The sequence below is a fragment of the Mchenga conophoros genome, linkage group LG9, assembly GCF_057382185.1.
Source record: "Mchenga conophoros isolate Kocher_MC1m ecotype Shallow Benthic linkage group LG9, M_conophoros_male_GT1.1, whole genome shotgun sequence".
NCBI classification, from domain to species: Eukaryota; Metazoa; Chordata; class Actinopteri; order Cichliformes; family Cichlidae; genus Mchenga; species Mchenga conophoros.
Window position 1 is genome coordinate 27,984,462 of NC_140534.1, and position 16,933 is coordinate 28,001,394.

At 41.3% G+C, this 16,933-nt stretch overlaps 1 protein-coding gene across 3 annotated transcripts in view; it reads left to right on the forward strand.

Moving 5' to 3' along the window:
- The window catches only part of myripb (myosin VIIA and Rab interacting protein b), a 129,040-nt gene that overhangs the window by 64,680 nt on the left and 47,427 nt on the right, over window positions 1–16,933 (forward strand). For all 3 annotated transcript variants that reach the window (XM_085287342.1, XM_085287344.1, XM_085287343.1), the window contains exon 3: window positions 5,366–5,587. In XM_085287342.1, coding sequence (XP_085143468.1) covers window positions 5,366–5,587 — 222 coding nt within the window. The remainder of the gene's footprint in view (window positions 1–5,365; window positions 5,588–16,933) is intronic.

Here is a 16,933-nt window from a genome sequence, read left to right on the forward strand (position 1 = left end):
GAAAATTACTATGTTAATGGATGGCTGACAGACACTAGGAGTGTGAGTGAGAAGGGGATGCAGGGCAGACTTGATGGAAAAGGAGAAAGAGATGAAAAAGACTCGAGTTAATAGATCTTCAGCACAAACAATATTTGCTGGGAGTGACAGATTTTCAGAAATAGCCTGAACATCATTAGGTCCACATATCATCCCAACTCTTCTGTATTGGATTACAAAACAAATTAGTATTCAGCAGGTGTGCTCTCTCCCCCCTCTTAAACCCATGGCACCGTCAACATGTGCACTGCAGCGACTTATTTGCATAATCAATCGTTTTTAATTTAACAGTTTGGCATCCTTAAACTTTCAGCACCTGTAGAACTTTGCAGAGCTGCTACAGTTAATCATGTTGACATTAAGGAAGGCTTCAGTAATTAATTATATTATACGCATTTCAAATGCAGCGAGGAAACCCAGAGATGGTGTGAATACAGTGCTAGTGGTTAACCTGCTCTACCTGGCAGTCTTAACACCGAGAAGACCAAGGAGCTCATCGTGGACTACAGGAGGAATGCTGACCCACATCCACCCATCCACATTAAGGGGACGGCTGTGGAGCGTGTGAGCAGCTTCAAGTTCCTGGGAGTCCACATCTCCGAGGATCTCACCTGGACGACCAACTGCTCCAAGCTGGTCAAGAAGGCTCACCAGCGCCTCTTCTTCTTGAGGACTCTGAGGAAGAACCACCTGTCCTCAGACATCCTGGTGAACTTCTATCGCTGCACCATCGAGAGCATCCTGACCAACTGTATAACAGTCTGGTACGGGAACTGCTCTGCCTCGGACCGGAAGGCGTTGCAGAGGGTCGTGAAAACTGCCCAGCGCATCGCCGGAGCACCACTTCCTGCCATAAAAGACATCTACAGGAAGCGGTGTCTGAAAAGGGCTGGGAAAATCATCAGAGACCCCAGTCACCCATCACATGGACTCTTCACCCTCCTGCCCTCTGGGAGGCGCTACAGGAGCCTCCGGACTAAGACCACCAGGTACCGGAACAGCTTCGTCCCCACAGCTGTCAGACTCCTGAACTCTGCCTCCTGACATCTGACCCACGTTAACTCATGGACTGAACATACACACACACACACAATGGACAACTGTACCCTCAAACACACAATAATAACATGGAGTGAACCACCACTCACAACCACTAGCACTTTATATAGCCTCTATAGAAATTATCCACACCCTCACTTACCTTAACTGCACTACTGTATAGCCCTGTGTAAACAATCATTCTGTACATACGATAATTTTTAACCCTACAACTGTTTACAACTTGCATAGTTCCCATTTCTGTATAGCTGTATATCTCAGATTTCTGTAAAGTTATTTATTTCATATTCTGTATAGTTTTTCATATTTATATCCTGTCCATAGCCTGTACATAGCTTGTACTCACTACAGCCTGTACATACTTATAGTTATAGAATATTCACAACATACTTCATACCGTGTGCATTATAACATACCATAATAGACCCATTTCTGTAATATACTCACATATCTATATTATTGCTAATATATATTGTAATATATCTATATCACTAAGCACTTCTGGATGGATGCAAACTGCATTTCGTTGCCCTGTACCTGTGCATGTGCAATGACAATAAAGTTGAATTCTATTCTATTCTATTCTAAAATAAACTGAGCCGAGATGAAGTAAAATTGATAAATGTGACGGTTAATCAACAGTTTGACTCTGTAACTATATAAATATTGTTTTTAAATTCATTTAATGGTTACTGTCATTTCCCAAACATTCTCAGCCCATTCTGTTATAGTAGTGCAATACACATATTGATTGACAAAATACGATTAATTTTAATGAGTGACTGACCTTATTTAATAAATAAAAATGTAGTATTTTATCCTCCTTTAAAGATAAAAGAGTGAATTTTAAACAGTTCACCCTCATTATTGAATTATTTATGGAGCTTTTTGTAAGCACAACACTCTTATTAAACCAAAGATCTCTGTGTGAATCAATTAAAGATCAACAAGAATGTCTCAGACTGCGATATAGGAGATAAATCTCTTTGCATAGCGCAAGAGAAGATGTATAAAAGCAATGTACTCTGAGTTGGGTTAAAAGAAAATGTCAGTGTTACCACAAAGTCCAGTTATTAACTATTTTGCACATTTGTGTGTTGTTTTTTTTAAAGGGAGCAACTGGAAGAAGACAACGACATTGGACCAAAAAGATGAAGCAGAAATTTAAACAAAATATTTGTGTTGTAGCTTAGTAAACTTAGTACAGTAGGAAAAACAGTGATTCAAAACAAGCAAAATTACTGTGCAATGAACCTGCGACCTTGTTGCCTTTGAAATGGTTCCTTTGAAGACTGGGATCAGGTCTCCGTTCAGTCGTAGTCAGTAGTCAGCTTCCACGCGACGTTGGTGCATTGAAACACTGTTAAGATGAGGTCAGTTTGCTATGAGTTTGACTGAATGGGGTCCAGTTGACCATTATATGCAATCTGTTTGTGATAATATGGCAATTAATTATGATAAACCTGTGAAAATTGCAAATTTGTTATCATCGTCCTTCACATTAACTCCATACATTCAGAGTTCAGTCAGAAACCCAAAGATCTGAAACAGAAATCCTTTATATAGGATAATCTTTTATATAGGCATATATACCGAATAACAAATACTAATAAACCGGTCTGCAGCCAGAGTGTCCTATTTGAAAGAGACTCGTTTCAGACAAGTTGCTCTCAGTGCTGCAGACTGACTAAGACTGACTGCAACATGTTGTGTCATGTGTTTATATAGTAGATGGCGGTTATTTGCAAACTTTCGCCAGTCTGTCTGAGAGTGATCCTCTGAGGTGGACCATGACTGTTTGGAGACGGGTTGCCAACCACCCTGTGATCAAAAATGAGCTGGTAATTAAATGCAAGCACAAGGCAATGGCAGATGTTCCTCTTTTCTTTCACAAGGAGCTTGCAGTTCTATTTTTTTACTCTAGCATGCCTGAGCTATCAACCGTTAGCAGGAATTTTGGAGCATTCTTTAAAATGTAATGCTATAATATTTCCAGCACATTATTATTATATTATAAGCTGTATGCCAAACACCTGTTAAAAATCAGTAACTCAAAACACTGCTTTGTGAATAGAGAGCGCCTTGTGTTATTTCTCACTGAGGCCAATTGTGCCTTGCTAATACCTGGATGACCCACATGTATCTACACCGATTACTCTGCACTGAGCACAGGTTTTCATGTCTCATTAACAGGGAAATGAGGTAATGTGAAGCGATAGCAGGCATGATGAGCACTCTTTGTCTTTGGATATGTGTACATTTGCCCGATCATTTAATTAAATGGCTATAGCTAGCTGCAGTCTAACTGGGCTGCTCATTAAACCCATAACACGAAAGCAGAAAGGCAAAATGGATCCTGATCATAATCAGGATTGAGGGAAATGATTTCCAGGCAATTGCCTCTTTAGCTTATTGAGATATTAATGTTCTCTGCATATATTTCCCTTGCTTTTCTTTGCGCACATAAATGTGTTTTGAATATTTTCATTTATCATTTAATTTGAGTGCAACCAATATTTGCCAGCTGCAAAACTATGAAAGCCTTCTTTTGAATACGTTTTTTGTATATAATTGTTTACGTCCGTGTCCATATGCAACGCCCACGCTCGTCACCCCAAACCTACCTCTTTCTCACATGGTGCTGTATATGAAATGGTTGGTTCGTCTTGTTATTATGCTACGTCTAATGATGCATAGGAAAAGCAATCAGCGAGGCGGCAGAGGAGATCTGCTCGAGGAGCAGCGTTAATAACTTAGGGAAGCAGGAGAGTGCAGGGTCCCCGCTGGTTCGACACAACAAAATACACACAGGAAATTTGCAATATGCTGCATTCACCACACTTTTTGCTCCCTACTTAATTTTTCATGTATGACTTAGTGGTTTGGTTAGGATTGACTCTGTGGTGTAAAGAATACTTCTAACGCCTGTGGTATGCACATATAAGCCCCATCTGCCATGCACATGTGTGCATCTGTGAGATCAGCGTAAGCTCAGTAGGCCGTGACCTGGTTGAGGGTAGGGTAGAGGCTTTAAATAATTTACCCGCTGCCCATTCAAGCTGAACTCACTTTCACACCTCGCCAGCAGCAACATCTCGATCTCTGCATCTCAGCTGCCGCTCGTGCCTAATGACAAGTGATGGCTGATGATGTAAACATGGATAAATGTGTTCTTACTCGAGCTCTCCTTCTCACTGAGGGTCATTTTAAATATAGCTGACACAAGTGCAACATCGAATGATGATGATGATGATGATGAGGATGTGTTTATGATACAAATGCGAACCATTACATAATTTATTGTAGCCTCTGCTGATTTTGCATTTTGCCCAGTAAGCACAAATCCTGCAGAGGTAAACCCATGTGCATAGTTAATGTGAACACTTGAGGCTTCGGATAGGAAAGATGCTTTGCTGGTTAAAACACTGATTAACAGTCCGTATTATACTGTCTCTCTCATAAGCTTAATACCCAGCTACAGGTGAAGGATATAAATTTAGTCTCACTTAATTTTTGGAAGCTGTAGGATTGTCAGAGTCAGCTGAGACTGTGGATTATTGTTTGTTTTTTTCAGTTGGTTTTGTTCAACTTTTTAGCCTAATTCCTAATTGCTGATCAGTGGAAACAGTTCTCTGATGTGATCAGCGAGTCTTTGTTCATCACTTATGTGATTTTAAACCTTAGTTTGAGTAACTCATCAGAGGCTTTCTATTTATGCTCCTTTTTTCCCAGTCAGGCTAATTTGTATGTATTGACCTTCAACTTAACTGCGATTTAAGCCAGTTTATTGTAATTATTCCAAACCTCATAATATCTTGATTAACAAACTACAATTCAGTTTCATCTGATGCTTTGGATGCGCATGACATGCTGTCCTCAGCGGAGTTCCGACTGAAGTGCAAAAAAAAAAAGGCATGACAGGTCCTCGCAAATTGAAATGTCAGCCATCACGTTAATTCCACAAAATCGGCGTAAGGGAAAGAGAAGGCGTTTGAGGCAGAAACATGGAGCAGCAGAGTGTTTTCACCAAACCCTTGACCCCTTCTGCCCTTCCCTTGTTCACCCCCCACCGCCCAATTTTTCATTTGCCACAGTTTTTTCATTCACTCTGCATCGCGGCGTCCTCCGCCGTTTTCACGTCCTACCTCTCAACCAGGCGCTCACATCCCCCCTCTCTCTCTCTCTCTCCCTCCCTCCCCTCATCCTATCTCTCTCTCTCTCTTTCTCTCTCTTTCGCTTTCTCTCCCTCTCGCTCTCCCGGTTTCAGCGAGATGAAGCAGGAGCTGGCGGAGGAAGGCAGCAGATGCTCCATCCTCTCCAAGCAGCACCGCTTCAACGAGCACTGCTGCATCCGCTGCTGCGCGCCCTTCACCTTCCTGCTCAACCCCAAGCGCCAGTGCCCGGACTGCCAGTACAACGTCTGCAAGACCTGCTGCACCTACAGCAAGAGGGACAAAGCGTGGCTCTGCTCAGCGTGCCAGAAGGGCAGGTTAGTGTTTCCACGCAGACACGTTCACATACACACCCTGGGCAGAGGCAGAGGCAGGGGAGATTAGGTCAGTGGAATGAATGAGGGTGAGAGATATGAGAGAAGCTATGAATTGGCTGGCTGGAGGAGACTGAAGGAAGAGGAAAATTGATGGGGGGGTAAACGGGAGGGAATTTATGAAAGAAGAAAAGAAAATTAAGTGAGGAAGAGGGCTGTAGGAATACTGACTCTGAAGGAGACAGATGGGGAAAAGTGAATGAACGAGAGGGAAAGGTGGACTTTGATGGTGACAGTGCCTTAAGGATGGGTGTGTTTTGAGTCTTTTTCTGATTTTTGTTTTGCTGCTTTTTTAAACATCATACTGTCCAATCCTTTCTTACTGAAACATCCCTGTTTCCATTTGCATTTTTCTGCATGTTTAATATGGTGATGAAGGGGAAAAGTGCAGGGCAGTTAATGAAAAGGTGGAGAAAAGTTATAAAATAAATGTTACGATTGTTGATATGAACTGTTGGTAATAGAGATACAACAAGGCAGTGGTGATGAAAATTGGCACGTGTCCATTTTTCTCCAGCAGATTTCACATTTACATAAAAAGACCCAATTTCTACAGTAAAATAAATGATTTCTTTCTGCTTTTCTCCCAAACAAAAAAGTCAGGGTTTTAAAGGAATCAATGCATGTTTGTGATTTGAAGGACAAAAAAACCAAAACAATCAGGAGCGTGTGATGCAGGGGAACGTGCCGGAGCCAATTGCATTTGCAAATGACTGCTGTGTGTGCATATGTATGTGTCTGTGTCTGTTTTGGGCTGTTTATGCATGCAGTTTTGTCCAAAGCCTTGGGAGTTATTCGTGTGTCCCGACTTGCCATTAGATGAATATTAAACTCTCTGTGTCTGAGCAGGTTGTTGAAAATACAACGCCAAAGTGTGAGTCCATTTGTGGTGGATTCAGTGGGGTTTGGGATATGATATATATGTGTGTGTTTAGGCTCTAAGTATCAGCTTGTAAAAGCTTCTTTTGTATGAGGTGATGTCTTCAAAGGTGTAATTTTTTTGTTGTAATATTAGCAACACTCCAGAAAAAACAGCAGGCATGTGTATATGTGCTGCATTTAGCATTTTCTGAGTGTGTGTGTGTGTGTGTGTGTGTGTGTGTGTGTGTGTGTGTGTGTGTGTGTGTGTGTGTGTGTGTGTGTGTGTTTAGGGTTAGGGTAGTAGGAGTGGACAGGATTTAAAAGCGCAACAAAGCCGCCGAAAAAAAAAATTACGCCGCCCCTCGCCTTATTTCATCCCCTCAGTCGCCTAGCTCTGTCTCTTTCTGTCTGTCATTGATTTTTGCTGCATGGTGTATTGAGTTAGATCCGCTGCCCTTGGTCCTGGTGTGTGAGACAGGAGGGAGAAGGAGGAGTGGGAGCAGGAGAGGCAGCGAAGAAGAGGAGGAGAAGGAGGGAAAGAGGTGATGGTAGTCAAAGGAGGTGACAAGATTTGCATCGATCACCTCTCCCCCTCATCTTCTTCTTCTTTCTGTCTGTCTTCCTTTTGAATGCGTGTGTGTGTGTGTGTGTGTGTGTGTGTGTGTGTGTGTGTGTGTACCTCTGCTGGGGGCTCTGTAATGTTCTCATTACAGCTTTAGACTGAGTCACAGATGGACCTGATGTCACAGCATTGCCGTCTATCAGCTACATATAAATACAGCACTTTTCATTAGCGCATTAAACAAGCCTAAATCTGGTTTTAGCATGAATTACTCTCTCTGGGTGGAGTCATGTCGTTTGGAACAGCTTTCACTGGGAAGAGAAGGCTGGAATTTGATTTTCAGAAATAGCTATTAGTTACGATTGCAAGAAATGCACCGGTTCGATGCAACTTACCTCCTCATCAACACTATTTTCATTAGAGAAAACATCGAATGAAATACAGTGTTAGTCAAACTCACGAGTTGAAAAAACTTCATGGGTTTTGTCTCTTTTTGAACCATTTCTGGTTAAATGCAAAATCTGTTCGCAAAGGAAACAAACCGCCAAATGCTCTCACTCGCATTCACCGGCTGTCCATCAACATTCACAGTGGCGTGGCCACGCTGCCCACAAGTGTGATCCAACTACGGAAAGCAGATTTGTAATCATTGCACACATGGACGCACTCAAAGGCTAAAGTCACCCACTCACACATGGATGCCTATTAGAATGTATGCATGTATATCCAGGCAGACTTATGCTCGCATGCAAGCAGACATGAGGACGTGCATCGGTTATGTTTGTTAATCAAGTGTGAGCAGGACTGGTTGACATAGATGTTGTAATGGGTTGCATAAATGTTTCAGGGCAACCACAGAAATGGTTGCGTGTCGATGGCAGATGGTATCTGTAGAGAAGACTCAGTGATTCGGCAGCTTTGTAATAACACCTTTCTAGCCTTGTGAAACACGCATATACTCACACACATACACACATATATATATATATATATATGTATACACACACGCACCAAACGCATCTGTCCCCTCCTGAACGGATGGGACAGGCATGACCATTTTGCAGCCTGGTTAAATTAACGGCATCCTCGGCCCATGGTCTTCAAACACACACAACCGCTCACACATAGTATAATCACACTTGCCACACACCAGTGGTTTTTATCGGAGAAGTCAAAACATTTTAGCGGGAACTGAAAAGTAATTTTTTTTTTCTCCTTTCGGCTCAAGTTTCTCACCCAAGCACTGGTGAGAATGTTAAAGGGGCAGAGAGGGAGTAAGTAAGGTCAAGAGAGAGGAAGAAGAAGGGAGGGCAGAAGGATGAAAAAGGAATGACAGAAGAGGAAATGACCTGTCCCAGTTATTCAAGAGTGGAAATGCAAGTAAATTCTCCTTTTGCTGTGTCTCACAAATCGCTTTGTTGCTTTCTCTTTGTCTCTGCCTTTGGAAAAAATACTTGCTACTCTGCTACCCCCAGCCTTCTCTTGCTTTTAGTTTAGTATTCTCTTTTCATCCATCTTTTCCACATTTACATTAGAGCTACTGCAACTCCCTGCATTTAAACTATAGGGGCTCCTCTGTGCATCTCTATATAGAGTTGTCAGGCAGTGTATGCACAGAGGGCTGGTCTGCACAGAAATTGCAAAAAAACAAAACAAAAAAACCGAACAGACAAAATGTTTGTACTGTTTTCGTAATCTCATCCTAAAGCATGACTTTGAGGAGATTATGGCATCTGCTACGCTGTACAGTACATGTACGCAAACACTCATGCAAACAGGCGAGGCTTACACACAAGCACATGCATGAGGAATTCACAGAGAAGCAGAAAGCCATGCTGAAATTACATTAATTGGTTTTTTTGCCATTAATTTTAATGTTTTAATCAGATCACGCATGGATGCACATCATTTTACTGTGCAACTTATAGATTAGCAAGAACAAGCGCAAACAGATCCCTGCACATATACCTCAGAGTCCTCTTGAACAGACATTTCCATGTGCGCTGCTGCAGTTACGATGTGACGTTAGCTGTGCATCGTACATCGTAAAGAGCATGTAGTCGCTACTGGTAACATGCAACCTCACACATCCACATATATGTTACATCCACTCACTGCTACAAATAGCACTCCCTGTTCAGTCCTAGAAGCTGTTTGTGAATCCGGGAGGTCCTTCTGTTTGTTTTCATGTCTAACGAGAACCATATTGATGGTTCACACCACATCTGAATGATTCAGATTTGTGATTGACAGAGGTTGTCAGCAGAGGTGGGACCAAGTCATTGTTTTGCAAGTCTCAAGTAAGTCTCAAGTCTTTATCCTCAAGTCTCAAGTCAAGTCTCAAGTAATGTCAGGCAAGTCAGAGTCGAGTCTCAAGTCACTGGTGTAAAAGTCCAAGTAAAGTCACAAGTCTGAAATTTTGAATTTCAAGTCCTTTCGAGTCTTTAAAAAAAAAACGAAAAAAAGCATGTTGCAGTTATATGCTAAATGTAAATATTAGACCATGTAATTTTTAAATCTGTGTTTTTCTCAACACATGACAAAATAGTGAACTTAGAAAATATACACAAATTGTGAAATTGCACCTCTTTAAAATGCAGCTCAATTAAACCTAGCTCCAAGAATAATTTTCACCGACAGTTCTGAGATAAGCTGCATGTTATTCTTGGATGCGGTTGTAGGGCCGGCTTTAAAATCGCATGACAAAAATATCATACATAAATAAATGATATTTTAAAAAATATATAATTTAAAAAAAAACTGCATCACCAACGTAGCCTGGAAAACATTTGCTAGTTAGATGAAGTCAGCTATCTCATTGTAGCATATTTATATGCATATTTATAATTATACGCTTCTTGGAGTGAGCGCACACACTCATGAAGTTTAGTAACTTCCGGTCACTGCAACAAGCCCAGGTACAGTTTACCGCCGGATGGGTGCAGGACCTTGAAATGCACCGTGTAGAAAGTAAAGACCATCGTACGTATCATAAGTTTACCAGTCTCACAAATCGTCTTCATAAATACACATTCGTTAACCGTTTATTAATAGGACCTTTGAGCTCAACGGTAATTAATTAGCAGTGGAAATAATTTCTGGTAGCATCACAGAAATGTAGCAGTGACAATAATATTGTATGCTGTAATCGTACTGGGCAATTAGTGATACAAAACAACTGTTTTACCCTGTGAATAAAAGTATATGTTTTTGTCAATGTACTATAATAACAGAAGCGAAACACAATATTCTGTCAGGACAATTCACTATTTATGCACAATAAACAAAGAAGCATAGCGCGACAATTTCTGTTCAGCGCCAGACTTGCTTGTAACCTATATCACCAATTATGTTAAGAAAAATGACGTATTAACTACTACAAAACACTGACCTTCGTGTAAATGCTTGGAGCAGACTAACCTGTGAGCTGGAGTGTTCTGGGACGTTATATTTGATCTTTGAATGGCTGCAATCCAGTCGCATCTTTGTTACTTCGGAAACATGGCTCGAACAATTTCTCTTCAACGACGTAATCCGATAACAACCGATCTCTTTACCCGTCGGCTTCCCGTGGCTGTCATGCGACCGGCTATTGCAGTTAATAACACAACAGCTTCTTGACATTTTTGTGTTTCTTTTTATCGCTGTGTGACTGGTTTCAATTGAAAGCCTGCGTGCGCTAGTACCGCTTGCCACGAGTTCCCAGAATCCTTTGCGGTTCTACCCGTGAATGACGTCACATTTTCAATCTCTATATAATATGCATGTTAAATTTTATATTTGGGGTAAAATATCAAGTCTTTTCAAGTAAACCGGTTCAAGTCCAATTCAAGTCCCAAGTCATTGGTGTAAAAGTCCAAGTCAAGTCACAAGTCTTAGAACATTTTTTCAAGTCAAGTCTAAAGTCATAAAATTAATGACTCGAGTCTGACTCGAGTCCAAGTCATGTGACTCGAGTCCACACCTCTGGTTGTCAGTCTCATAGCAATAGGTTCATTTAAAAGGAGATGAAGGGGTGCTGATCAGATGATTCACCCAAAGGAATGTGATGCTACTGCCTCTGGTCTCGTCGTGTGAATACTTTGTTCATGGCATAAAAATGCATTTGCATAGAAATCTAACTGCATCAGTAGCATGTTTAGATCCTTTTAAAATCGTGACATTTGACAAATTCTCTAGTCTGTTTCTGCCATTTGATTCCACCTGCCCATTCTTCCATTGTGTATTGTAGACTATTTATTGATTGCCTAAATCTCCTTGTGCTGACACGCTGCCGTGCTGTTCTCACCACAAAGCCCCATATTGAAATCATTTCAGCTTTTAAGGCAAATCAATCTTGTAACTGTTTAATTGATTTTCTTAAACAGCCCCTCTACACCGTAGCTCATTAATGCTACAGACACACTAGGGGAAGCAGTAGTTGGAGAGGCAGCATGACCAAAATTACAGAAGCTGTAATCTTGTTGCCTTTGACATGGTTGTTTCAAAGACGGGGGTCTCCAACCACTTGCAGTCAGTCTTCAAAGAGACTTTTGGTCTCGATAAAACTGCAGTAAGATGGAACGGTCTCCTTTCAGTTTGTGTTGCAATCTGGTCAAGTTGGCAATGACATGCAATCGGTTTGTAATAATAGTGTCATTAACTGTTCCAGACTGGTGAAAATCGCGAATCTGTCACCTTCAGCATACACAGAAATTCACATAGATTAACTCATAACTGCATAGATTTGAAATTGAAATTCCTCCACAAATAGTGATACAGCTGCTGCAGGATGGCAATTTAATTGCAAACTGATGCTCAACCTTATAGGAAAGTAATCAGAAAACAACCAATTGGCAACCAGCTGTTTCGAGTCCCTTGCAGGAAAGAGACATCACAAAAAATTTATTCTCACTCACGTAGACTAGTTCAGATTGATTGCAACGTGTTGGGCATCTGTGGTCGCAAATTTTGAAGCCAGCTTGATAACCTTCTCCCACCCACGATGTGGAGATCCAACCTCTTTAGATCCAATTAAAATCAAGACACTCAAAAAGATGCTCTGGAAAAGAGTAGAATTCTTGGAACAGAGTTTAATACACTGAATCATACGAACAGCAGGAAAAATACATACAGACATTTAGCAAGAAAATTACATAGCAGAAAGCAAGCAAAGCGAAACCCCGGGTGTACAGCCTTAAGCACAGACAGCAGAGCAACACAGAGACGGACAGAGAGTAACAGCAGAGGGGAAAAAGTGCTGGGGGTGTCCTCTGGTCCTCTAATATACTGGGACCAGTATCCCCGCCCCCTGCTGCTGAGTAACTTTCCCACGCGCCCAAACACAGCTGCAGAGGTCAGGTACAGGCCAGGGTACGGGCAGGGCTCTAGCTGAGTGCCCTGGCCAAAGGGACACCCTTAGGTTAACCCTTTGCTTTGCCCTCTGACAATAGGTCACAACATGGTCAAAGGTCACACATTAATCCTAATTATTAATATATAATCTTATAACTACATAGGTTCTTAAAACACTTCAGTGTAGTTCAAAGTGTGTGTGTGTGTGTGTGTGTGTGTGTGTGTGTGTGTGTGTGTGTGTGTGTGTGTGTGTGTGTGTGTGTGTGTGTGATTATATCGTATGATATTTTATCGTGATGTGTTTACTGTTTTGGTTGTGCTGCATGAAAGACGTTGAGTGTGTATTAGGGAAGGTTAGTTAGCTGGAGAGTGAGTTATGCAGCAGAACTCTCAGCAGCATTAACTGCCCTGTTACTGCACCACCTTAATAAACCTCGGTGAAGCAAAATGTCTTGTGCTTAAGACTCTACATGAAAGTTAAAATATATATGTTCAGTGCACATAGATATATAGTGTATATAGTTACATAGTTATACATATCAAACAAAAATCCACCACACATCTGTTTGCATTTATAAATTAGACAGCAATTATTTAGAAACCTTCGCCAATCTGAGAGTGACTGCAGTCGGTCTGAGCTGAAACAGTTGTTTCAAGATAGGTGCAAGCACTTTGTGATCACAAGTGGTTGCTCAAAGGTAGCTTCTGGGCAACTAGTTGGCCACCACAACCACTTGCAATGGAAAAAATTCAGTCAAGTTACCAGGCAGCCACCGGTTTTTCAGGGTTACAAGAAGATTGTTGTCTTGTTTTTACTCTAGTCTGACAGAGCCAGACAAACAGGTTGTTTTGTACAGCTGTATATTTTTTTCTTTTACAGTTTTATTAGAGTGCATGAATTCAAATATGCAGCTTTTATGTTGACTGTGCAGTTTCTCTGACTTTTCACCTGCCTGTCTCCAAACCCATTAATCTTCCCCCTTATCAACACCTCCACACAAATACAAAATGTAAGCATGAGATTTAATTTTCTTTCTTTTTTTTACTGCATTCACATTTTTTGCTCATGAATATTTATGTTAGCGTCTCCAAATCATCCCAAAACAATAGCGTGTGTGTTTTCTAAGACACCGGTGCAAAAATTCAGTGAACTCTCACGCTGCTGCCAGACAAGCACCTACGGCTAGCAGAGGAAGCAAGTCACAGTGTGATCTTTTTCTGTCCTCCTTGCGGGGGTATTTTTATCAGTGTGGGTGAGCAAGACTATAGTCTTAGACGGGGAGGGTGTGCCCTACAGCGCCAGGCTGCAGATGAAATGTGTCTCATTTTTAATAAGACATTTGCATGTCTGTCTTGCTTTGTTTCTTGCTGCTTGTTTACTCCATGTTTCTGCCAGGTTTCTAGCAGCTGGGTGCACCGTGCATTGCAGGACAGGTTCCTTGCTGTTTTCCAATAAAGAGCCTAAATAGAAAGTTGCAAGCCTCAGTGGGTGAACAATGAAAGTCCCGACCCCCTCTTTCATTCATCACAGTGCAGCACTATCAGTTTCTAGGTTGGAATGTTTATCACACAACACAGTTAACCGTAATGCAAATTAATGTGGGTGTAATCATATTTTGCACTGCTGGGAAATATAATTCCATGTAAACTTGCTCAGGTTTATTAAAATCAGCATCCAAAATTGACACTAAACTGGGACTCTGAACATTCCCATACTTCCGGGAAGCTTTTTTATCAGAAACAAGAGTGCAGCTGAACCAACTCACAAACCCTGCATCTCTCTGAGCTGCAGGCACAGGAGAGAGAGCCACTAATCACCCTCTCTGCTTCCTTCTCCTCCTCCTCCTCTCTCCCTCCTTCACAGCCTTGTCTCGTGTCCAGCGCAGCTGACACAGTAGCCACCAGTCGATCATAACTCCTGCCTGTAATTTGCATTTCATAGAGTCACCCGGGACAGTAGGCACGCGCACGGCCTCTCACAAGATGCACACACAAACGCACTTATGGCACCCAGTGTACATCCACATTAATATGTTTTAGTTTTAGCATGCACACTAATCTAAAACTGGGACTTTTAAGAATCTCTGCTGACCCAGTTGTGGTTTGAAAACACCGGGATTGTGCTTGAGCCTGGATGTGCCGAAACTTTTAGATGGGTGATGTCAGTCGCCCATATGAAACTGGAACAGTAGTAGTAGCAGACTCTCATGCCTTTTCCTATTTCTTCATCCTTTTGTGGATACTTGTTTCTCATTTGTTGTGACTTTGTCTGCCAATGGGAAATGCTCCAATGTGAGTGTGTTTGCTTTGCAGCAACAATTCAGTAACTGTTTACTTAATCCTTACAGATTAAGCTAAAACCTTTGGGTCTCGCTTCTCTAGATATCGACTAATAAAGTTTAAACGTTTATTAAAACCGAATAATTTCTCCTTCTCGTTGTCTGAGTTTTCTTTTTATCTTCCCTAACTTTCAGTCTAGACGGTTTGATCGCCTCTCTTTTTCTTTTTTTCAAGCGATCCGAGTGTTCTCGCAGGAAAATTGAATGTCGAGTTTTATCACAGACTCCGTGAAGAACAACCATTCAGCAGGCCATCTTGCCCAAAAGTAGCCGAATTGCCCCAGTAAGTCAATTTTATGCAAGCTACAGGTCCATCTCCTGAGTCTAGGATCATACCCACTCTACCTAAATGATATAGCTGTATTTACAGTTAATATCAATGGGAATTATAAATGTGCTGTAAACTGATATAGTTTTCATTAAAGCAGAGTTTTGCAAGGAAAATGGTTTAGCTTAGATGTAGCCTTAGGTTCAAAGAAACTCCTTGCCTTTTCATTTCAGTTCCACTTAAGTTTTATTCAGGTATATTTCTCACGTTAATTGAAGTGTACTTGCTTGAATTTTACTAATGCAATTTGTGTGTGTTACTCTCAAACTAATTACTATAGAGTTTGGTAAGCCTTGAAGCACTCTCTGTGTGTCTGTCCAGTAAGGATTTATGTGTGTGTGTGTTCATGTGAGTGTGAATGCTTGTATTGCAGTGCTTCTTATCGTGTGGCTCCTTGTGTAGCATAAAAGCCTTTTCTCTGTAGGGGATGAGGTCTTGTTGAAAGCAATAAATCACTATTATTCAGGTAAACATGCGAGCGCACACATGCACAAAAAGAACCTTGGACGTTCCCTCTTGCGGGTGTGCTAATTCCTGTCAGTTGTGCTATTACCAGTGTGTTATTTTGCAGCTATGGCTCTGAGTTATTAATGTCTCTCTGATGTCACTAGTCAGGCTCCACATCCCAGGCCTCCTCCGTATGTGTGTGTGTGTGTGTGTGTGTGTGTGTGTGTGTGTGTGTGTAGGTGGGTGAGACTGAATCAGTTACACCTCTGAACTGAGCACCTCTCCAGGTCCAGTTGTGGAGCGAGCTACACTGAAGCAGCACAATCCGCAGTGCCTGTGATCTGATGTGTACCAGCAGGTAAAATCCTGTAATTTCTCGACCGGGGAAACTGGCTGCCATGTTGTAACGCTCCATGTGAAGCCAGTGATTTACAGCTTTCAGTGCTCACACAGCAAGCCTGCAGAACCGAGGTGATTGGAAATAAATAAATAAAGCAGTTTGTGCAGTAAGTTGGCTAGTGGTTTATAACACAAGCTATAAAACTCATCTTTTCATTGTGGGTTAGTGGAAATGGAGACAGAAAAGTACCTACTAATGCTGCTTTATAGTCGAGTCTATCTTTTGTGTGTTCGATTGGAAACCTTTATTGGAAATTTTTTCCACTCAACCTCTACATTTGAGTAAATCTTTAGTCCTGACAGTGTCTGGTTGGGGTGCGGTACGATACTGCACAAAAGTCTTGATTTCTTTACATTTTGTTAGGAAAATGGCAAATGGGTCCATTAATTAAAACGTGTGCAAAAATGCGTGGAAATACCGTGTATACGGCAGAAGCAGAGTTTCTACAATTCTAATGAAATAATTGCTATGATCACCTTTAGTCTTCAGTGTAACTTGAACTCTCTTATGTCTCATTTCTTTAACACTCAAAGCTGTTCTTTAGATGTTGGCTCCCTTTTGTTCCATCATGGACCCCCAACTCCATAGCAGCTTAGCATCTAGACCCTCCTCTTACATTAGCTGCAAAATTATTATAGCTAATATTCCCTTCCACTAAAAAAAAGAAAATGAGTCATTTTTAGTTTATTATTGATTTGGTAAATCAAGCAAACTGTATCCTCCAGTATGGTTTAAACAGACTTCACATATTTGTGGCTATTAGTGCAGTGCTGCTGGAGAATCTGTGTGTTTTACTCGTGTCATTTGAGGTCAGCACTTTTAATCCATCTACTAACATTTACAAAGTAAAGACCTTGTAGCTCAGTAACTACTGCACATTGTCTTACTCAAATAGAAATTTTAATATGCACATTCTCCCTTTGAGCCCTCTCCTCCCTCACTGACTCACTCTGTTTCACAATGACTGCTTTTGCAGATGTGATCTATCAATAACATCTTCAGCAGGGGAGATACCCCA